The 24317-nt window shown below is 51.6% G+C and overlaps 1 protein-coding gene and 1 non-coding gene across 2 annotated transcripts in view; one reads left to right on the top strand and one right to left on the bottom strand.

The window, feature by feature from the left end:
* The window catches only part of NACC2 (NACC family member 2), a 32326-nt gene extending 8682 nt beyond the window's left edge, over positions 1 to 23644 (bottom strand). The window contains exon 1 of the mRNA XM_007458985.1: positions 22744 to 23644. Within this exon, the coding sequence (XP_007459047.1) occupies positions 22744 to 23629 (886 nt within the window). The 5' untranslated portion in view covers positions 23630 to 23644. The remainder of the gene's footprint in view (positions 1 to 22743) is intronic.
* Positions 5221 to 5293, top strand: TRNAE-CUC (transfer RNA glutamic acid (anticodon CUC)). The gene has a single exon. It is a non-coding gene; the product is annotated as a tRNA-Glu (tRNA).
* Positions 23645 to 24317: the final 673 nt, after the last annotated feature.

Below are 24317 nucleotides of genomic sequence, written 5' to 3'. Positions count from 1 at the left end.
TAGGGAAGGTGAGTCACGGTGGTAAAGGTCCCGATGGAACGATCCGGAACAGCAGCCAGTCTGGGCAAACAGGCAGCAGGGACAGAGGCAGGCAGAAGCTTCCCTCAGACCACAAGGGCCGAAGAGAACACCAGTGTGTTCACAGGGTGCATGGTGGGCCCTGCAGGGTCTCTAACTAGAGAGGAAGAGTCAAGGTCCTGCTGCCCCCACCATGACACCTGCCTGAACCCAAATAGGGGAGACATCACGCAAGGGAGGTGAGCCCGACACGGACGGACACAGCCTGCAGGACCCACTCGTCTGAGGTCCCTGGAGGAGTCAAACCCATGGAGGCAGGAAGTGGACGGTGGGGCCTGGGCCTGGGCCTGGGGCTGGGGTGGGGGGCGGGGAGCAAGTGTCGAGTGGGGACAGTTTGGAAAGATGAGAAAGTTCTGGAGGTGATGGTGGCACAATGTGCATGTACCTGATTCTGTGCACTCAGAAGTGGTCTTAACAGTAAATCTTATATTAGCTACACTGTACCACAATAAAAAAAAAATTTTTTTTAGAAGAATGAATGGGGAGCTTCCCTGGTGGTACAGTGGTTAAGAATCCACCTGCCAACGCAGGGGACACAGGTTCGAGCCCTGGTCCGGGAAGATCCCACATGCCGCGGAGCAACTAAGCCCGTGAGCCACAGGTGCTGAGCCCGCGTGCCACAACTACTGAAGCCCATGCGCCTAGAGCCCGTGCTCTGCAACAAGAGAATCCACCGCCATGAGGAGCCCGCGCACCGCAACAAAGAGTAGCCCCTGTTCGCCGCAACTAGAGAAAGCCCGCGAGCACCAACCAAGACCCAGCGCAGCCAAAAAAAAAAAAAAATGAATGGAAGGAGGGAAACCGGGAGGGTCACGTTGACCTCAGTCCCAACCTCCTCAACCTCCTGCGGGTCAAAGACTGGGAATCTGAAGAAATCACTGGACCCTCTCCTTGGGCAACACACACCAAGACACCCGACCACAGGATGCTGTCATGTCCAGGAAGCCCCAAAGGGCCCCTGTTCCCATCCCCAAATCCATGGTGTGTCCTAGGGAATCACCATCAGAGACAGCATAAGCAGCCCCTGCCCCCGGGAGCCCCGGCAATGTGGGTGACCACCGGCAGGTGCCCGAGCCGCCCTGGTCCAGCCGCAGGGTAGCTTTGCTGAGGTTGGGTGGGGCGGACAGGGGACAAAAAAGGTGATGCCCACTCCACAAAAGTGTATGCCATTTGTTCAGATGGCAGGATAAGAAACCGAACCCCTAGTTCTTAATTATATAGAAAAATACAACCGAAAACCAAATGGAGAGAAAAATGCTGCACCACACCACCCAACACTGGCTCCCCACAAAGCATAGTGACCAGGCCTGCCAGACACACAGTGCACGGCCCGGAGACAGACCCACACAAGTACGCTTGTCCGATCTGTGATAAAGATGCACACATACCCAAAGAAGGAAGTGACAGTCCGCCAACAAAGGGTGCCAAGTCACAGGTCACACACAGGCACAAACCCATGAGCCGAACCTCACACCTTACGCGAAGATGAACACAAGTGGGTCGCAGATCTAAACGTAAAACACAAAACTACAAAACTTTCACCAGAAAATCTGTGATCTTGGGTTCAGCTAAAAGCCTAGACGTGACTCCAAAACCACAATCCCTAAAAGAAATTTAATGAGAAACTAAACTTTATCAAAATGAAAAACTCTTGTCTATAAAAGACAAGAAGACAAGCCAGCTACCACCGACCAAGGAAAGATCTGCAAACCACGTGTCTCCAGGGAGGCCTCTCAAAACTCAACAGAAGGAAAACGAAAAATCCAATTTTAAAAATGGGCAAAGCAGAAACTAACACACCATTGTAAAGCGATTATACTCCAATAAAGATGCTAAAAAAAAACAATGGGCAAAAGATCTGAACAGACACTTCGCCAGAGAACACATAGATGGCAAATAAGCAGATGAAAAGATGCTCAACATCCTGAGCCAACAGAAAAATGGAAATTAAAGCCATGCTGAGATACCACTGCTCATGATTAGGACGGCTCAGTGGGACCTGAGCGCAGCACATGCCGGCAAGGACACGGAGCCACTGGAATGCTCGTCCCGGTGGTGAGGACACTGGAAACCATGCAGCAGTTTGTTATAAAGTTAACCGTATGCATAGCTGAGGCAGCAATTCCACTTTTAGGTATTTATCCAGGAGAAGAAATGAGGGCTGGACGCAACGAACCCCATACAGAAATGTCCACTCGCTCTGCTCACGGATGCCCCAAACTGGAAACACCCAATGTCCTGCGTCAGGGGAAGGGACAGCCAGGAAGCCATCCACGTGACAGTCACCACAGGGCCGCAAGAAGGAACAAATTATTGATGCACAACTTGGATGGATCCCAGGTTCACTGTGCCCAGCAGAGGGGCCAGTGTCCAGGGTTATCTCCCGGGCAGGTCCATGTGTCGGACACGCTCCAAAGACAGAACCATGGGGACAGAGAACAGTGGCTGCCAGGGGATGGGGTTGGGGGGTGACTGTCGGAGCAGCACAGTGGAGTCTTGGGGCCCTGGGGGTTGGCTGACGGAGCTGTTCTGGGAGGTGGACACTCAGGTCACACCACCCCATGCCCAGGCGGCCGCCTGGCCCTCCCCAGCCCCCTCCCGCTCAGCTCCGGGTGGCCTCCACTCGTGACAAACGCACCACGGGTGGGCGATCTAGCCCATCTCTGCAGCTGCCAGCTCAGTGCCAACCAGACTGGCAGTTCTGAAAGGGCCACACCCGTGAAGGACATCTGTGCACTGAACACACCTGTATCAGCATCCCAGGAACAGGGCAGGGGGTGGTTCCTACAGATGCACTTGGGCCCAGGCGGCTGGGGGGCTCACCACAGGCATCATTCTGTCTTTTACGTGACACCAACGTAACTGTGATACACCACCGGCTGTAAGATGCATCCCATTTCTTGGATCTAAAACGGGGGCACGAAATGCATCCAAGAGCCAATGCAATTTGGCATGTGGGGTAAAAAATAGCAAAAGCCTGGCAGGGAAAAGCCAGTGAGAAAGAAAAATAAAGGTGGAAACAGAAACACGAGGCCAAGAGTCGGGAGGATCCGTGTGTAAACCCCAGCCGCCAGCCAGGACACAAAGGGACACAGCGGGTCTCCAGGCCCCGTGCTCAGCAAGTTACAGGCATAGCTGCTGGGGAAGACGCAGGGCCGAGAGACCAGACCCTGGACGGTGCTCCAGCAGGGCTTTGTGGCCACTGCAAGCCTGCACCGCGGCCACCCGACCTGGTGACTGGCCCCGCGGGCCACGGCTCGGTACACTTGCAACTCCCTCTGGGCAGCACCCCCTCCCACTGAATGAAAGCCCATGCCAATGAAACCTGGTGCTGCACCCCGCCCAGGCCCAGGGTTCTGGGTTTTTTTTCCTCTCCTGTGCCCAAATCTGGCCCTAGGAGACCCCACCGGTCCCCTACCTGGTCTCCTCGCCCCCACCACAGTGATCCCGGAAGCTCTTCTATCGCCAATCTGACCATGTCCCTTTTCTGTTCTCCATCCTCCTGTCCAGTGCTGACCTTGAGAAGCTCGCAGCCTCCCTGCCCACCCGTGGATGCCGGGCAGACTGTGGATGCTTCTGGGGACCAGAGTGGGAGGCGGAGGGGCCGTGCGGGAGGACAGCTTTTCACTGTATGATCGTTCTACCTTCTTTAAGATGACGAGCACACGTTAGCTACACAAAAATAAATGCCCTGAACTTGTAAAATACCCCGGAGACGCCTACTGTGAGTAGGAGGCAGTAGCCAATAGTGGACTGAGCCCCTCGGCAAGAACAACTCTAAAAGCTGCATTAAAAAAAGTTGCCCAGTAGAGAGTATCATGCTAAGTGAAGTAAATCAGACAGAGAAAGTGGTATCACGAGGTACCACTTATATGTGGAAACTTAAAAAATGATACAAATGAACGATTTACAAAACAGAAACAGACTCAACAGACATAGAAAACAAACTTATGGGGACTTCCCTGGTGGCACAGTGGTTAAGAATCCGCCTGGCAATGCAGGGGACATGGGTTTGAGCCCTGGTCCAGGAAGATCCCACATGCCGCAGAGCAACTAAGCCCGCGTGCCACAACTACTGAGCCCGTGTGCCACAACTACTGAGCCTGCACTCTAGATCCCGTGAGCCACAACTACTGAGCCCATGTGCCACAACTACCGAAGCCCGCGCGCCTAGAGCCCGTGCTCCGCAACAAGAGAAGCCACCGCAATGAGAAGCCAGCGTGCCACAACGAAGAGTAGCCCCCGCTCGCCGCAACTAGAGAAAGCCCGCGCGCAGCAACAAAGACCCAACGCAGCCAAAAATAAAATAAATAAATTTTAAAAGGAATGTGGTGTCCCACATATGGGCTGGACAAACACCAAGATTTGGGGCCTGCGGAGGAGGCGGTGCTCTGGGGAACACGCAGGCTTTCAGCTGAGACCTGGGAACAGCCAGGGCCCAGGAGCAGGGCAACCAGGAGCGTCCAGCCTGACTTACTCCAGGAGGTCACATCACTGCTTGATAAATCCGACGGCCGCTCAGGCAAACCTCTAACAGATCCCAGACCCTCTCTGGAGCAGCTCTGCTTAGAGCTTCCAAAATGTCTTCACACAATGAGAAGCATTCAGTAAAAAATTACCAGCAATACAAGAAAGCAGGGCCAAATTATTAAAAAAAAAAAACAAAAAACCCCACAATTTACAAAGAGACATTAGATCAGACCCATGGGCCATCTGTAACAGGTTAAACAGGCAGACACCAGCCTTTCAAATAACTACTCTCAATTTGTGCAAGAAATGTACAAGATGGAGAATTTCACCAGAAAACCAGAATCAATAAAACAATCAAATCCTAGAAATTTGATTGGTTGAAAAGGAAATTAAACAGAGTACACGAGAAGATTGGTGAACTGGAAAATAATTCAATCCGAAACTTCCAGGTTAAAGCAGCAGCAGAAAAAAGAAATAGAAAAGTCATAAAACAGAATAAAAGTCACCTGGAATTCCCAGGACGTGGTGAATGCACACCATGCCTGTCACGGGAGCCCGGGAAGGAGGGCGGGTGCATGTGGGAAGCTATAATGACCCAAAACTGCAAACTGATTAAAGACATGAAGCCACATGAAGAAAGTAATCCCAGATAAGAGGGCGAGGGTAGGGAATTCCCTGGTGGTCCAATGGTTAGGACTCAGCGCTCTCAGTGCTGAGGGCGCAGGTTCAATCCCTGCTTGGGGAACTAAGATCCTGTAAGCTTCGCGGTGCGGTGCCCCCCCCCCCAAAAAGAGGGCGAGGGTAAAGCAGGAATATGTGGAAAAAATAAATGTAAACACAACTATTTAAGATGACAACAACAAAAGGGCTGGTGCAGCTCAAAACATGCAAACAACCCCAACCAGTGCGACAGGGGGCACAAAGAGGCTAGTGACAGAGGCCTTTGTGAGGCTCCTTGAAGGAAGGCTATGAGTCAGGATGAATGTTGAAACCTCCAACCCTTAAGAGACCAGTAGACAAACTTACAACAGGTATGGAAAGGCACATAAACAGAGTAAAATGCTTTGATTAACCAGAAAGAAGGGGAAAAAAATGGAGAAACAAAAGATCAGAGGGGACAAAGGGAAAACAGTTAAGATGGTAGATGAAACCCAAAGATACCAGTAATTACATGAAATATAAGTGGACTAAACACTCCAATGAAAAACCGTTAAGTCTGGATTAAAAAAAACAAAACCCCGGGGCTTCCCTGGCGGCACAGTGGTTGAGAGTCCGCCTGCCGATGCAGGGGACACGGGTTCGTGCCCCGGTCCGGGAAGATCCCACATGCTGCGGAGAGGCTGGGCCCGTGAGCCATGGCCGCTGAGCCTGCGCGTCCGGAGGCTGTGTTCCGCAACGGGAGAGGCCACAACAGTGAGAGGCTCGTGTACCGCAAAAAACAAAAAACCCCCCAAAAAACCCAAGAGACAATCTTAAACAAAAGAAAGTTTGAAAGCAAAAGATGGTGGAAAAGGTGTATCAGGTGAACATCAAAGAGAAGGGTGCCAGGGCAGCTCTGCTGATGTAAGACCACACAGACTTCAAAGCAAGAAACTTTCCTGGTGCTACAGGATATTTCACGATGATAAGAGGACCAGTTCACCAGGAAGATGAAAGAAGCCTGCAATTGACAGGCACCCAAATCAAAACTTCATAATAACAGGCAGAACTAAAAGGAGAAATGGCAAACCTATAAGCCTCCCTGGAGATCTGAACACCCCATCTCTTGAGCCAACATAAGAAGATAGAAACAAATCTGAAAGAGTATGCAAGATTTGATTTAATTATTGGTGCAACATAGTTTTCGTCTAGTGCATATGGAACATTTGCTGGGGCGCAGAGTCTCAAAAGACGTCAGAGCAATGAAGTGGTCTGAATATATTCTGTGACCACAGGAAATTTCATTCAGAAATTACAACAGATAGATGACCAGAAAATCCAAAACATGTTTGAAAATTTAAGCAACACACCACTACCTAACCCAAGGGTCAAGAAAAGAAAAATCACGAAAGCACTGGGAAATACTGTTGATTGAATGATAATGGAAATACGACGTATCAAAACGTGTTGGGTAGAATTAAGCCGTGCTGACCAGGAAACGCACAGCCCTAAAGTGCATATATTTTAAAAGGCTGAGAAATCAATCGATCAGAAAACTAGCAAAAGAATAGCAGATTAGGGGCTTCCCTGGTGGCGCAGTGGTTGAGAGTCGGCCTGCCGATGCAGGGGACGCGGGTTCGTGCCCCGGTCCGGGAAGATCCCACGTGCCGCGGAGCGGCTGGGCCCGTGAGCCATGGCCGCTGAACCTGCGCCTCCGGAGCCTGTGCTCCACAACGGGAAAAAAAAAAAAAAAAAAAAAAAAAAAAATAGCAGATTAACTCAGAGGAAGTAGAAATAAATTGAAATTTAAAAAATATATATGTAAGTACGGTTGGCCCTTAGACAATGTGAGGGTTGGTGCGCCGACCCCCCGAGCAGTCGAAAAGCTGCATATAACTTCTGTCTCCCCGCCAAAACTTAACTACTAATAGCTTACTGTTGACCAGAAGCCTTACATGTGCAGTCAGTTCACACACATTTTGTATATGTATTTGTACTGTACTCTTAGTCAGCTAGAGAAAAGAAAATGTTGTTAAGAAAATCATAAGGAAGAGAAAATACATTTACAGTACTAGACTGTATTCACCGAATATCGTAAGTTTACATCGTCTGTTTACAAGATGAATCACCTGTCTCTCAGTACCTGCATCAATATTGTCTTATATGATACGGAACACTGTAGGTATTATACGTGTTACCAGCACTAGACATCAAAACGGAAATGTGAAAAAGAAATGCATATTTATTTACAGGTACTGTATTTATTGCAAAAGATCCGTGTATAAGTGGACCCATGCAGTTCCAAGGTCAACTGTATACATAAGAGAGAAAAATCCAAAAGTTGGTTCTTTTTTTTTTTTTTTTTGCGGTACGCGGGCCTCTCACTGTTGTGGCCTCTCCCGCTGCGGAGCACAGGCTCCGGACACGCAGGCTCAGCGGCCACGGCTCACGGGCCTGGCCGCTCCACGGCATGTAGGACCTTCCCGGACCGGGGCACGAACCCGTGTCCCCCGCATCGGCAGGCGGACTCTCAACCACTGCGCCACCAGGGAAGCCCCAAAAGTTGGTTCTTTGAAAAGACTAATATGTTGGAAAATCTCTAGCAAGACTGAATGAAGGATAATGAGGCAAAAAGACACAAATTAACAATATTAATTGTTAATATTATATTAACGTGACACGGCAGATTCTACAGAACAGGGGTTGGCAAACTTCTACTGTAAAGGGCCAGAGGGTCAATCTTTTAGGCTGGGTTCTGTTGAATGTCCTTCGTTTTTGCTTTTTTTCCTTTTACACACCCCTTTAAAAATCTAAACAGCATCCTTAGTTTGTGGGCTGTACCAAAACAGGCCATGGGGCAGATCTGCCCCATGTCACAGCTTGCCACTTTCTTCGATAAACATTAGGAAGATTTTAAGAGGATATAAGTAGTAGACTCACGCCAATAAATCTAAAAATTAGATGAAACCTATAAGCTTGAAGAGAAACACAACTTACCAACACTGACACAAGAAGAAAAAGAAATTTGAACTTGGACCTAATAAAGACATGAATCTAATAAATACCGTCCTGCAAAACACTCCAGGCCTAAGTGGCTTCATCTGGGCATTACTTCAAATATTTAAGGAATGGACTAATGTTATACAAACTCTTCCAGGTCATTTTTAAAAGGGGGGAAGGGTGATAATTCTCGAACCATTTTATGAGGCCAGATAACCTTGCTAGCGAAAAAGGGAGAGATTACCTTAAAGGAAAATTAGAGGGCACCCTCTCTCGTCCACATAGTGGCAAAAATCCTAGAGAAAATATGGGGCAATATGAAAAGCACGGGCTTGTCCCACGCAGCCGGTGGTCCAGGCGCTGGGTCCAAACTCCCGCTCCTCTGATGTGGGTCTGGGGTACCTACACTGGCGCCCACACAGTGTGTGCCTTGTGTGGGTGGGGGGTATGCATTTAACAGGTTTCCCAATGTTTAGGCTGGAGCTCTGTGGTGGGCAGGGGGGCACCCCCAGCAGAAGCAGGGGCTCCACGCTCAGGGTCTGGCCAGATGGGAGTGGTTCCCTCCATTTAGCAACTGCTCGACACCTGGCAACCCACCTGAGGCCTCCTTCTAGGAGATGAACACTGACTGGGGGTGGTCACAGCTCCGGAGAGCCCCCCCAGAAAGGGCAAAAAAATGAGGCCGTTGAATCCAGAGGTATGTAAGAAGGCTACTACACCACAACGAGGTTGAGCTTATCCCAGAAACACAAGGTTTTTTAATATTCACACAAGCAATTTATAACATTAACAGAGCAGAAGAGGAAAACTATATGACCATTTCAATATTTAAAGAAAAGGCTGGGGCTTCCCTGGTGGTGCAGTGGTTGAGAATCTGCCTGCCAATGCAGGGGACACAGGTCAAGCCCTGGTCCAGGAAAATCCCACATGTCGCGGAGCGACTAAGCCCGTGCGCCACGACTACTGAAGCCCGTGTGCCACAACTACTGAAGCCCGTGAGCCTAGAGCCCATGCTCCGCAACAAGAGAAGCCACTGCAACCAGAAGCCCTCGCACCACAACGAAGAGTAGCCGACACTCACTGCAACTAGAGAAAGCCCACGCACAGCAACGAAGACCCAATGCAGCCAAAAATAAACAAACAAACAAATAAATAAAAGGTCTCATTAAAAAAAAAAAGAATCCTCCACCTGACAGTGCAGGGGACACGGGTTCGAGCCCTGGTCCAAGAAGCTCTCACATGCGCGAAGCAACTAAGCCCACGAGCCACAACTACTGAAGCCCACGCGCCTAGATCAGCACAGGCTCCGGACACGCAGGCTCAGCGGCCACGGCTCACGGGCCTGGCCGCTCCACGGCATGTAGGACCTTCCCGGACCGGGGCACGAACCCGTGTCCCCCGCATCGGCAGGCGGACTCTCAACCACTGCGCCACCAGGGAAGCCCCAAAAGTTGGTTCTTTGAAAAGACTAATATGTTGGAAAATCTCTAGCAAGACTGAATGAAGGATAATGAGGCAAAAAGACACAAATTAACAATATTAATTGTTAATATTATATTAACGTGACACGGCAGATTCTACAGAACAGGGGTTGGCAAACTTCTACTGTAAAGGGCCAGAGGGTCAATCTTTTAGGCTGGGTTCTGTTGAATGTCCTTCGTTTTTGCTTTTTTTCCTTTTACACACCCCTTTAAAAATCTAAACAGCATCCTTAGTTTGTGGGCTGTACCAAAACAGGCCATGGGGCAGATCTGCCCCATGTCACAGCTTGCCACTTTCTTCGATAAACATTAGGAAGATTTTAAGAGGATATAAGTAGTAGACTCACGCCAATAAATCTAAAAATTAGATGAAACCTATAAGCTTGAAGAGAAACACAACTTACCAACACTGACACAAGAAGAAAAAGAAATTTGAACTTGGACCTAATAAAGACATGAATCTAATAAATACCGTCCTGCAAAACACTCCAGGCCTAAGTGGCTTCATCTGGGCATTACTTCAAATATTTAAGGAATGGACTAATGTTATACAAACTCTTCCAGGTCATTTTTAAAAGGGGGGAAGGGTGATAATTCTCGAACCATTTTATGAGGCCAGATAACCTTGCTAGCGAAAAAGGGAGAGATTACCTTAAAGGAAAATTAGAGGGCACCCTCTCTCGTCCACATAGTGGCAAAAATCCTAGAGAAAATATGGGGCAATATGAAAAGCACGGGCTTGTCCCACGCAGCCGGTGGTCCAGGCGCTGGGTCCAAACTCCCGCTCCTCTGATGTGGGTCTGGGGTACCTACACTGGCGCCCACACAGTGTGTGCCTTGTGTGGGTGGGGGGTATGCATTTAACAGGTTTCCCAATGTTTAGGCTGGAGCTCTGTGGTGGGCAGGGGGGCACCCCCAGCAGAAGCAGGGGCTCCACGCTCAGGGTCTGGCCAGATGGGAGTGGTTCCCTCCATTTAGCAACTGCTCGACACCTGGCAACCCACCTGAGGCCTCCTTCTAGGAGATGAACACTGACTGGGGGTGGTCACAGCTCCGGAGAGCCCCCCCAGAAAGGGCAAAAAAATGAGGCCGTTGAATCCAGAGGTATGTAAGAAGGCTACTACACCACAACGAGGTTGAGCTTATCCCAGAAACACAAGGTTTTTTAATATTCACACAAGCAATTTATAACATTAACAGAGCAGAAGAGGAAAACTATATGACCATTTCAATATTTAAAGAAAAGGCTGGGGCTTCCCTGGTGGTGCAGTGGTTGAGAATCTGCCTGCCAATGCAGGGGACACAGGTCAAGCCCTGGTCCAGGAAAATCCCACATGTCGCGGAGCGACTAAGCCCGTGCGCCACGACTACTGAAGCCCGTGTGCCACAACTACTGAAGCCCGTGAGCCTAGAGCCCATGCTCCGCAACAAGAGAAGCCACTGCAACCAGAAGCCCTCGCACCACAACGAAGAGTAGCCGACACTCACTGCAACTAGAGAAAGCCCACGCACAGCAACGAAGACCCAATGCAGCCAAAAATAAACAAACAAACAAATAAATAAAAGGTCTCATTAAAAAAAAAAAGAATCCTCCACCTGACAGTGCAGGGGACACGGGTTCGAGCCCTGGTCCAAGAAGCTCTCACATGCGCGAAGCAACTAAGCCCACGAGCCACAACTACTGAAGCCCACGCGCCTAGATCCCATGCTCCACAACAAGAGAAGCCACCACAATGAGAAGCCCGCACACCGCAACGAAGAGTAGCCCCCGCTCGCCACAACTAGGGAAAGCCGGCATGCAGCAATGAAGACCCAAAGCAGCAAAAAATAAATATAAATAAATTTAAAAAGGAAAAGAAAAAGCAAAGAGACTTATGGGACTTCTCTGGTGGCACAGCGGCTAAGAACCTGCCTGGCAATGCAGGGGACACAGGTTTGAGTCCTGGTCCGGGAGGATCCCACATGCTGCGGAGCAACTAAGTCCGTGCACCACAACTACTGAGCCTGTGCTCTAGAGCCCACGAGCCACAACTACTGAGCCCGCATGCCACAACTACTGAAGTCTGCGCACCTAGAGCCTGTGCTCTGCAACAAGAGAAGCAACTGCAATGAGAAGCCCGCGCACCGTGACAAAGAGTAGCCCCCGCTCGCCACAACTAAAGAAACCCACACGCAGCAACAAAGACCCAATGCAGCCAAAAATAAATAAATAAATATTTTTAAAATCCCCTTAAAAAAAAAAAAAGTAAATCTTGAGCCCCACATCACACCACATTAAAAAAAAAAAAATCAATTCCAGATATACTTACTACAGAGAGAAAAGCCTTAATAAGAAAGCAGGAGAGTCTGTATCTTGACTGTTAGAGGGGAAAACAGACGTAAGGCAGAGAGGAGGCTGGGAGAAGCCTAGGACATTGAGTTAAATTTGGAGATATCAGTACAAACTCGTGATTTTTAAATATATAAATTCCTAGCTCTGACTACTAAAAGGGTATAAAAACAGCACCCTAGTAGCAATAAGCAAACGTAGCAGCCAGATCTTGGTTCCTAAATACCATTCCCCACTCAGAGGGAAAAAAGCTGACTCCAGGGCTGGGGAACAGAAAGCATAAGATGAGCCTGGGATATTTTGCTGAAAAAGACAATATGAAAATGCTTAAAAAAAAGCAACTTTATACTAACACCAAATCAACAACAACAATAAGTGAAGGAATAAAATAAATAAGTAGGGGGTCTGGAGAAGCTCTTCCCTACAAAAGACCACCAACTAATAAATGTAGGAGTTATGGAGTTCTGATCACCACTTTGCAACCATCAGAGTAGTGATCAATCCAGGCAAGAATCATCAATAAACACTAAAAGGGCTGGGTGAAAGGCTAATGACACACCTTCTCTTCTCACAGTGACTCTACCTGGCAGATATCACCTTGACCAAATGACCTAAGGGGCCATCACCAACACTGAGCCATCAGAGAAGGACACAGCATCGCTCCTGTGGAATTCCAGCAGAAACGCACACCAGGCACCCAACCGTGAGACGAAACCCAGCAAACCCAAACAGAGGGACCTCCTACAAAACAGCCAGCCCATGCTCTTTCAAAAGGAAAGTCTCATGAAGGATAAAGGCTGAGAATCTATTCCAGAATAGAAGGACTAAAGAGAATAACCAGAAATGCAATGTGGGATTCTGAACTGAATACTGGATCAGAAAAACCCAACATGACCACAAAGGACAATATTGAGACAACTGGAGAAATTTAAGCATGGAAATTTAAGCATCGTTGATTATATAGTAGTGCTGGGTCAAAACTGAATTTCCTGGGGACCTCCCTGGTGGTCCAGTGGGTAAGACTCCGTGTTCCCAATGCAGGGGGCCCGGGCGCGATCCCTGGTCAGGGAGCTAGATCCTGCACGCATACCGCAATGAAGATCCCACGTGCCGCAGCTAAAGACCCAGCACAGCCAAAATAAAAACAAAAACAAACAAAAAACCCCTCAATTTCCTGAGTTTTGAACACTGTACTGTGTTTATGCAAGAGAACGTCCCGTTTGTAAGCAATGCTCAGTATTTTGGGGTAAAAGAGCATAATATCTGCAACTTGCCTTCAAATGGTTCAGAGGAAAAAAAAAGAAACAAACCTATACATAAAAAAAGAAAAAGAATGACAAAGCAAAATGTGGCAAATTCTTACCAGCTAGTGAGTCTGAGGCAAAGCTATACAGTTCTTCGTGCTTATCCTGAAACATTTCTGTAAATTTAAAATGATTTCAAACCAAAAAGACAACTTTAAGGTACATAGAACATTACACTGACCTGGAGGTAAAGGAAGATTCCTTTAAACAAGATATAAGAATAGCTATTGATAAAGGGAAAAAAGTTAATAAACTTACTACATCAAAATTCTATTAAAAAGATGACAAGTTGCACAGTGGGAGAAGATATTTGCGACACTTGTCTGACAGAAGAGGTCTATTCAGAGTACAGAGAAGCTCACGAAAAGTTGTGAGAAAAGGACAGACAACTCACTCTACAAAAGTGTGGGAAAGAAGATTTAAATGGGCACTCCACAAAGCAAGACAGATAAGCTGCCAAGAGTATGAAAAAGCACTCAAAATCATTACTCATTATTGGAAATTCCACTTAACTCCACTATGAGAGACTCAGGACAAGACTGCTGGTGCTCAACATCCACGATGTCCAGCACCTGTTACAAAATTAATAGATACGTGAAGAACCACAAAAAGGTGATCCTAAAGAGGAGAAAAATCAGTAGGTAGAAACAGACCAAGAAATAACAAAGTGGACAGCATTAGCAGGCAAAGGCTTTAAAACCAGCTAGAAAATACAATCGGAACTTTAAAAAAAAAATGTAGAAGCAGGAACTCAATGAGGGCAGAAATGGAACATACAAATGAGAACAAAACGGAACTGCAGAAAAGATCGGCAACCATGAAGAAACAGCAATGGAAACGACGCCATCTAAAGCCTAAACAGAAAAAAGGGCTAAAAACTAACAGAGCCTTGGGACCTCAGGGACAAAAACATGTTTAATTGGAGTTGGGGGGGGGAGGGGCACAAGACATTCAAAGAAATAATGGTATAAACGCACACGTCCAAAAAGCTCAACAAAATGTAAGCAGAAATAAAAGCTGCCTGAAAGGAAAAGACACAACTCATACAGAGAAACTCAGGGAAGAATGACTATGATTTTCCCGAGGAAAAAAATGCATTTCAGAAGACAAGAGAACGTCTACTGAAAGCAGAAAGTAACAGTCAGCCTAGAATTCTACATCTGGCAAAAATACCCTTCAAGAATGAAGGTGACAACTGTACAATGAAAACTGACTAATTTTATTATACATAAATTATACTTCAATAAGGCAGATTTTTTAAAAAGGTGATATAAAGACCTCTTTGTGATTTTTCAGAATTCACTACCAGTCCATCACTAGGTTCAAGGAAATTCTCCAAGCAGAAGAAAAATAACACCAGGTAGAACTGGACAAGGTAAATATGTGGGTAACATAATAGGCTTTTTTTCGTATTTTAAATTTCTTAAAAACAGTTAGACATCCACATGGAAAAAAAATCAGAACCTCGATCCATGTCTCACACCTTATACAAAAATTAACTCAAAGTGGGCCACAGACTAAATGTAAAACCCAAAGCCATAAGACATCTAGAAGAAAACAGAGGGGAAAAAATTCTTATAATCTTGTTTGGTAGAGAATCAAATACAACACACCAAAAGCACCATCTGTAAGAGAAATTACTGACCATTTAAACTTCATCAGGGGACTTCCCTGGTGGTCCAGTGGTTAAGAATCTGCCTTCCAACGCAGGGGACGTGGGTTCGACCTCTGGTCAGGGAACTAAGATCCCACATGCCATGGGCAACAAAGCCCGCGGACAACTACTGAGCCCGCACGCCGCAACTAGAGAGAAGCCTGCTTGCTGCAAAGAAGAGCCCGTGTGCCACAATTAAGACCCAACACAGCCAAAAATAAGATTTAAAAATTTTAAAAATAAACTTCATCAAAATGTGAAAATGTCTATGAAAGACACTAGTAAGAGAAAGAAAAGACAAACTGCAGTCTAGTAGAAAATGTTTACGAGTCACATATCCAACACAGGACTTTCACACCTAGAATGTATATGGAACACACCATATCAACAATACTCAATATTCAAACCACCCAATAAAAAGAGGGCAAAAGACTCGAAGAGGCACTTGACCAGAGCAGGTATACAGATGGCAAATAAACACACAAAGGGTGTTCCACATCATTAGACATTAGAGAAATACAAATGAACACTGCAGTGTGACACCACTATAGACCATGAGAATGGCTTTTAAAAAAAAGACAAAACCAAGTGCTGACAAGATCATGGAATGACAGAAACTCTCCTGCTTTGCTGGTGGTGATATAAAGTGACAGAACTATTTTAGACAAGAGTTTGGGCAATTTCTTATAAAGTTAAATATGCACTTACCATGTGACCCACTATCTCATTCCTAGGCCAATTTACCAAAAAGAACTGACAATTCAAGTGTGCATAAAAACCCAGATGTCACGTTTGTAGCAGCTCAATCCATTACCACTAAAAACTAGAAATAAACCAAAGGTGCTTCGACTGGCAACTAGATAAACCCATCGTGGGAATACTATTTAGCAGTCAAAAAAACCCCACAAAAACCCACGGACTCACACAACACGAATGAAGCTCAAATGCATTCAATCAAAAGGCCACACACTGTGTGATTCCACTGATGAGACAGAAAACAGACCAGTGGTCGCAGGAGTTGGGAGAGAGGAAGAAAAGACTACAAAGGGGCCTCAGGGGGATGATAAAATGTGGGAGGTGACTGCTCTGTATCTTGATTATGGAGGTGATCACATGACTATATACATTTGTTTAAACGCAGAGAACAATTTGCCCCAAAGAGTAAACTCTACTCTATTTAAATTTTAAAAGTGGAAAAAAGACAACTGTCTGTTTCAAGTAAAAACAATAACATCATCATAAGGCTTACAGCCTATGAAGAAGTAAAATACATGACAACAATTTCACTAAGGACCGGAGCGGGGAAATGAAAACACACAGTTTTGAAAGTCTGAGTTCCACAGGAGGGGGTGATACACCTGAGAAGGTTGCTGGGATAAGCCAAATATTCATGAGTCAGCTCTAGACGACTGAAGCATGGTGGGGGTGTGGGGGGATGTCTAACCACTAGGTCAATAGCAGAGCTAAAGAGAAACTCTGGAAAAATTCGATCAGAAAGTGGTGGAAAAGAGGAAAAAAAGAAAACATGACTAATAAAAAACTATTAGTGAGATGACAGACCTGAACCTAACCCCCTTGAAAATTACACTAAACGTAAATGGTCAAAAGATTCCCAATAAAAGATGGTCAGACTGGATAAAAAAGCAGATCTCAATCATGTGCTACCTATAAGAATTGAGCTTTAAGACACAGGTAGGTTAACAGTAAAAGGATGAAAACAGCCAACACCAGGTAAATAATAAACATAAGAGAGCTGGCACGGCTATATTAATACCTGCATAGATCAGAAATGGATAAATTCCTTGAAAGACACAAATTACCATGGCTCGAGCAAGATGTGAGAGAAATCTGAACAGTTCTACATCTAAACTAACAGAATGTATAACTGAAAACCTTCCCATAAGGGACAAAAACAACAACAAAACTTCAGGCCCAAGTGGCTTCACTGGTGAATGAATTCTATCAAATGCTTAAGAAATAACATCAAACTTATACAAACTCTTTCAGAAAATTAAGGAGAAGAGACATAAGGTTAGCCTATCCCCCTACAAAACCAGACAACGATACTACAGGCAAACTACGGATAATTAACCTTCATGAACGTAGATGCAAAATTCCTTAAGAAAAATTAGCGAATTGAATCCAGCAATATATAAAACAATAAAACACAATGACCAAGTGGGACTTATCCTAGGAGTTCAAGGGTGGTTCAACATTTAAAAATTAACTGATGATGGGCTTCCCTGGTGGCGCAGCGGTTGAGAGTCTGCCTGCCGATGCAGGGGACACAGGTTCGTGCCCCGGTCCGGGAAGGTCCCACATGCCGTGGGCAGTGAGAAGCCCCCCTACCACAATAAAAAAAAAAAAAAAATTAACTGACGCAATACACCACATCAGTAAAATTAAGGAGAAAACCCACATAATCATCTCAGTAGATGAACAAAAAAGCAGTCCCACGTGTACGTGGATGTTCACAGCAGCATGATGATAACGGCCACACACGACTGCCACTGGTGGCATGTCCACGGCATGGGAGAATACCATCAACCACAAGGACCAAGGACCCACACTCAGAACCACACAGATGAATCGATCTCAAGATACAGTAAATGAAAAACGTCAAAAATAGAAGACTCCATTCTGTGTGATCCCACTTAAGGAAAAATGATAGTGATGGAGAGCAACGGGGGCTGCGGTTGTGGGATGGGGTGGGGAGGACACGGGGAAACATCTGAGGGAAGTAAATTGTTGTGTATCTTGACCGTGGTACTTGACTGATTACAATGGCCAAACTCATCACCTGTACACTTGAAACCGGCACATTTTATTGTGTGTAAACACTTTAATAAATAAAAATGACGGGGAGAAAAAGGTGGGACTGCCCACCCAGCACAGGCAAGTCTCAAACTCATTCTGCTGACGAGACAGCCGGACCAGAGTGTAGACAGCCTGACTCTGTTTACGTGACGGACAAAAGTATCCAGAGGACAGAAAGCAGATCCGAGGCTGCCCGCGGCTGGGGGTGGGGGAGGGGATGCCAGCAAAGGGGCGCAAGGGCCTCCAGGGTGACGGACACGTTCTCCATCTGACTGTGCTAATGGCACCACACCCAGATCTCAAATGGGTAATTTCATACCCGTGTCACCGAGGTATGTAAGTTACACCTCAATAAAACTGGTTTAAGAAGAAATCTCAGGGTGTTTGGGGGTGTGAGGGTTAAACGTGACACTGCATGGAAGCTGAGGCCAGGGAGCCAGGGGGGCCGCCCCTGGAGGCCCTCAGGGATGAGCCCCAGATGTTGCCTGGGGTGCCCGGCCAGCCCTCAGGGCAGCCTCCGGGGTATACAGTGGGACAGACACACTGGCGCTGGCACCTCCTTTGCCTGGCCTGAGCTGCCAGGATGCTGCCTTAAAAGAGCGGGAACCCCCCGAGTCTGGGCAGGCTGCCCCCACCTGGGCACCACTGTAGTCAGGCCAGGGGTTGTGCTGGGCTCTAACGGTGCGGACGCTCCTGGCCCAGGGCAGGAGGCAGTGTGGGTGGCGGGGAGTGGGGCTTGCAGAACCCATCCTGACTGCTCCCTCTCTGTGGGACCCCCAAGCGACAGCTCGTGAGCTCTGAGCTGTGGGTGGGAGCAGCCGCCAACCCGGCTTCCCAGAGGCTCTGCTGGAGGGACGCCCTGCCGTGCGGAGGGGGAACGCTGCAGGCTTGGCCCGCCCCCTGTAAGATGGGACAGCAGCTGCTCTGACCTCACAGGCCATGCTGGGAAGGCCTGGCCCGGGGCAGGGCTCTATCCTCCCGCGTGCAGGAGCCATCTGAGGCCTCTGCTCAGAGCGACGGAACCCGGAAACAGACATGCTGCCGCGTGCCAGGACCCCCTCCCGCACACCACCAGGGTCCGTCCCACGTCCAGGCGTGGGGACAGCGGGCAAACCCGGAGGGGAAGGGAGAGCAGGGCCACACAGGGCCACCAGCTCACCGGCCACCAGCAGGGCACCCCGCGGCGGTCCCCTCCTGGGAAAGGGTGAAGGTGGAGGCTCGGGGCTGGTGCGTAAACACCTAGGTGGGCCTGTGGCTCAGAAGCCCATAGGGAGCACATCCGCCTGCGGGATTCAACATCTGCCCAGTGAGGGGGGCGGGCCTGGAGGCCAGAAGGCGGTCGGAACCGCAGAGACCAGGGGAGGGGGGCCCGGGTTGGCGTGGGAACCTCCCCTCCATGCCCTCTGTCGTCTGATCCCCGCACCCCTCAGCCTCACTCCCGGGCCGAGGGGCAGCCTGCCCCGACGGTGGCCCCCCGCCACGATGAAACACCACATCAGAGTCCAGTCTGGTGTCTCTCTGTGTCCACAGCAGGCAAGGGCAAGGGACTATGCCCATCCTGGCCACCACTGCTCGCAGCCTGTGGATACAGGTGTGCCCAAAGAGCGTGAACAGGTAGAGACCATGGGAGCGGACCCCTCACGGCAGGGGGGTGCCCTCTGTGCCCTGCCCACCCCCGGAAGCAACACCAAGCCCCCCAGACCCAGGCTGCCTTGACGGGGCGGCCCCTGGCTCCTGCCCCACTCCCGGCTAGAGGCTGATGTGCAGAGAGATGACCACCGGCTCTGGGCCCTGCGGAGCTGAAGCGCGAGCTGCCCTGAGCCCCAGGGTCAGGGGCTGAGCTCACTGCGATGTGGGGTGAGTCTGATCGGCCCCATCATGGTTAGGGCCTTCCCAGTGGCACCTCTCCTAACCTAACCAATTGGAAACCACCCAATATCCTCCAACAGGGAAGTGGGTAAATCAACCACGGCATCTCCACGAACGGACGATGACACAGGACTTGGACAGAATGGAGGAACACACAGGATGGAAACGGGAAACCACGCGGGGGCTGCTGCGGGGAGGGATCCAGAGTCCATCCACTCATATGTAACATTCAATTCCTCGATTTCCACAACAAGAGGCCCATCACGTGGGAGCTGCTGACAGCTCTTCACGGGGATGAGGGTGGGGACGGGGTCTCCAGTGCAGGGCTCTGCGTCTTTCGCTTTCCTGCACACGGCGTGCTGGAGAGAAGACCCCTGAAGGTCACTCAGGCCACCCCCTCCCTCGGCAGGTGGGGAAACCGAAAGGAGAAGGGACTCCTGAGAACCCTTATGCACCAGTTCACCTTAGAACATTCCGGATTCCACCAGCTCGAGAGCCCTGCCCAATCCCTGTCCAGGCCCCGGCACGGGGCACCTGGCTATTCGGCTGTCCACGCGGGGTGTGAGGATGCCCCCTGGCCAGACCAGGCCAGCACAGAGGGAGCCTGGGGTATGGGAAACCAGCACCCAAGGAGCAGCCAGCCTTTGGGGACGGGCCCCTCTCTGCCGGCCCGGCCCCCACGGACCCTCCCCCCAACCCTCTTCCCAGCGCGCCAGGTGCCCAGTGATGCCAGCGACGTCACTGCCGATAACCTAGATTTTAACCAAGAAATCACACACCCCCTCCCTGCCCCACTTACGGGCTCAGGGAGGACAAAACCCAGACCGGAGCCTCCCAAGTCCTGTTGAAGACGGGCTCCCAGGCCACCGCCCCCAGTCTCGCAGCTTCCCTCCACCCCGTCCCACCTCCAACGCTCCCAGGGATGTGGGATGAGGGGCTCACAGGCCTTGGCTGACCTGTGCCCGGCCCCAGTAGGACCCCGCAGCTGGTCTCAGTGCGGGAGGGGCTGGTGAGAAAGCCCAGTCACAGACAAGGCAGTGGGGCAGCTCAGTCTCCCAAGCCACACCCTGGGCTGTCCACGGCCACCTCCCTTGGCTCCTTGGAAAATCCAAGGGTGCAGGTGGGCCACAACTGTCCAGGTGAGGAGGGGGTCCAGGCTCATGCAGGCAGAGGGGCAGGTGCCCTCAGACGGGCTACTGCCCTGCACCCACACCCAGCAATCCCAACACCTGTGGTGTCTCTCACCGTCTCGTACACACCAAGGCCCGAGGCCACACTGGCGGGAAGGGGGCCATACAGGGAGGACCCTGGGGTGACACGCGAACTAGGGTCCTCTCCTGGTTCGGCATTGCACCATCAGGGACCACCGTTGGGCAGTCCCGCCCCTGGGCCCTCAGCAGATTCTGTCCTGACCCCTCCATTGAGCCCTGTCCAGCTGCTGGCATTGGCGGTGGGGGGCGGTCCTGCGGGGTTTGCCCTGAGCCCGTGTAGCCTGTTTTCCTGGGGAAGGGGCTTGGGAGCCACCCCAGCTCCCTCTGGCCCAGTGTGGGTGCCAACGGATCTCTCTACCCCCTGGGGGCTGTCAGGGAGATGGCAGGGTCAGGCAGAGGAAACTGCACACGGGTGGTCCCCGGGGTCCCGGCCAGGCCTAACCCACACCAGAGCTTGCGGGTTTCTTGGTGTCAGGAACACCAAGCCCTCCCCGCTACCACTAAGAGGAAAAAACACAGTTCAGACAGAGGTGGTCTGTGTGCTAGTACCCTGCGCAATTCATACAAATATGACAAAACACCTTCAAATAAAGTCATGAGCCCTGGGAAAACCAAGGCCCAGGGCCCCTGGGGGGAGCTGCCCAGGGCAGTGCCTCCCCCACAGCTCTGAGCGGGACCCTGAGAAGGGCCCACGACGGCCAGACCAGAGACCGAAACCCAGCCGCCCAGTGCCACATGGGGACCGGCTGTCCCAAGGGCCCGAGCTGGCCAGTGCACCAGGCTCCCTCTGCTCCCACCCCCCAGGACTAATGGACCAGTGCCCGCCTGGAGGCGGAGGAGTGGAAGGGGGAGGGAGAGGAGGGGCAGCGTCGGCCCCATTAGGGCGCAAGGACGTGGTGGATCTCAGGGGCGGAAAGAGCCCCCAAACTGCCCTTTGGGGCCCCAGCTCAGGGATGCCACTTCCCACTGGCAGCATGCATCCGGGCCAGTCACTGGACACGGGCCCCGCATGCAAATCAGGACAGGCAGCGGGCCCAGGCACACAGCCAGTTTTCGGGGAACACAGAAGGCAAGGGGACACCTGACCTGGGGCCTCAACTACGGGACCCTTCACGCAGCAAATCCTGAACCATCTCTGGCGACTGTGATGCAGTTTATAGGCAACACCAGGCATCGCAAAGCAGTGCGTGTTGGGCTTATAGATCCCAAATGCGGGAGTCCCCCTCCCCCAGAATAAGTTGGTGGGCAGCACGTTCAGCTCAAGAGGCACTCTCTGGCTGGCCACTTGGTGCTGGCCCCAGGGAGACGGCCGCGACTGGGAGGGCCCAAGGGACTCTCTGACCTCCCTGAGTCAGAGGGAAGGCAAAAGCACATGGGTGGGGAAAGGACTGAGGTCAAAGGCAGCGAAGACGGGCCTGCTGGGGCAGGCACCTCAGCGACAGGGACACTGAGGCCTCAAGCAGATGAGTGACCAGTCTGGGTCACACACTGCCCTGTGAGCCCTCAGGCAGGTCCCTGGTCCACTGAGGCCCTCAGTCTCTTCATCAGTCCGGTGAAAGCCGGGGCTCTGTCCCACACGCTACGCTGCAGCTGAACTTTCCCGTGGCCTCTCATCTCACCCAGGATGAGTTTAGAGTCCCCAGCTAAGGCCCTGCAAGACGGACCTGGGTCCTGCTCCTGTCTCGGGTGTCAGCTGCTGCCAGCTCGTCCAGTCTGGGCTGGGGACTGTCCCTGTACCCCTGCAGCACAGTGCCCCCGGGCGTGTCCGTCTCCCTGCCAGGCTGTGAGTGCCCCGGGGTAAGGCCAGGTTGGCCTCGGTGCCCACACAGGCGGTGCTGGGAGGTTTGCCCGTGCCGGCCGGGAGGCGGCCGCGGTGGCGGGTGGGGATTACCTGCATAGCTGCCCGCGGCCTTGACGTACATGTGGCCGTACTGCTCCTCCGCCATGGTGTCATAGGCCTCATCGTCCTCGTCATCCTCCTCGTTGTGGTAGGAGGTGGGGCTGTCGGTGGTGGGCAGGCTGCTGGCCCCCGGGCTGGTCCGCTCCCCCTGGGAGTACTGCGCCTGCTGGATGCTGGGGATGAGGGTGGCCAGGCTGGGCACCCCGTAGTAAGAGACCCGGGGCAGCTTGAGTGGGGCCGTGCCTGCCGCCACCGCGGGGCCCGTCGCCGCTGCCGCGCCGTCCCGGGCCCCCGTCTCCAGCGGGCGCTTGGGGGCCAGGCCTGGGCCCGCGGCCAGCGGCAGCTCCACGGCTTCGTGCTTGACGCGGGTCAGCAGCGGGATGGGCACGGAGGGGGACACGACGTAGGGGGGTGCGGCGGTGACCGGCTGCAGCTGGTTGCAGGGGCTCTGGGGCTCGGAGCTGGCGTCCTCGATCATAGCGGTCTGCGAGTCGCAGTGGGGCGAGCTCACCTTGAACATGAGGTCCGTGCCGCGCTCCACGATGTGCTGGATCTGCAGGAAGCCGGCCGTGTACATGACCACGAGCTGCTCGCTGGCCGCCATGGTCAGCCTGCCCGTGTAGCAGAAGGACAGGATCTGCTGGAAGCAGGCGGGCGGCACGGTGCCCGGCAGCTCGAAGGCGCTCTTGCTGTTGCCACTGAACAGGTCGCGGAAGTAGAGGCTGCTGGCGGCCAGGACGGCCCGATGGGCCTTGAAGGCCTGGCCCTTGACCACAATGGACACATCGCAGTAGAGGCCCAGCAGACGCTGCTCGTTGAGGCAGCCGAGCACGGTGTTCCCGAAGTTGGGGATCTCGATGTGCAGCATCTGCGACATGGCGGGCGGGGGCGGCGGGGCGCATCTGCGGGAGAGAGGGCGCGGGGCGCCGCGGTCAGGGTCGGGCTCCGGACGTCCGGCAGCCCCCTGGCAGGGCCGGGCCCCGCACCACCCTGCTCTGCCACAGTGCCCGGGCCCCCCTGCGGGGCACCCCCAGACCCTCCAGCCGCCACGAGCCAGACCAGGTCTCGCCGCAGACCCGGCCGATGGTGGGACCCTGGCAGGGCTGTCAGTGCCGCCCAGGATACTAGAAGTCCCAGCTGGGTTTCCAGCCGGGGTAGGGGTGTGGGGGCCCCCCACACCACCCCGGGACGCTCCCAGAGTCCACCCGGCAGAGCGTGTAAGCCCTCGGGGCCGAGAGACACCCCGTCCTGGCAGAAGACGAGAGCAGGCCTGCAGGCGGCGGAGGACGGGAGGACGGGACGGGGCGGTCCACCCACAGCACTGGAGGGGCGAGGGCGGCAGGCCCGCGTCCGCACAACTCTTTTCCCAGGAAAAAGTTAGCAGCAAAGGAGCCCCTTGCCGCCTGTCCCCTGGGAGGGGCCCGAACCCGGAGCGAGGGGCAGGGCACCGCGGTGTGTGTGGCCGGGGTCTCGTGGCGGGCGGTTTCTCGGAGGCTTTGCTTTCGGTTTGCTTTTCCCCTTTTCCCTAGAGCAGCCGTGCAGAGGGCCCGCCAGGGGGGGCATTC

The sequence above is a fragment of the Lipotes vexillifer genome, unplaced genomic scaffold (assembly GCF_000442215.2).
Source record: "Lipotes vexillifer unplaced genomic scaffold, Lipotes_vexillifer_v1.1 scaffold636, whole genome shotgun sequence".
NCBI classification, from domain to species: domain Eukaryota; kingdom Metazoa; phylum Chordata; class Mammalia; order Artiodactyla; family Lipotidae; genus Lipotes; species Lipotes vexillifer.
Note: the sequence above shows the minus strand (reverse complement) of the source record. Positions and strands in the feature narration are given on the sequence as shown.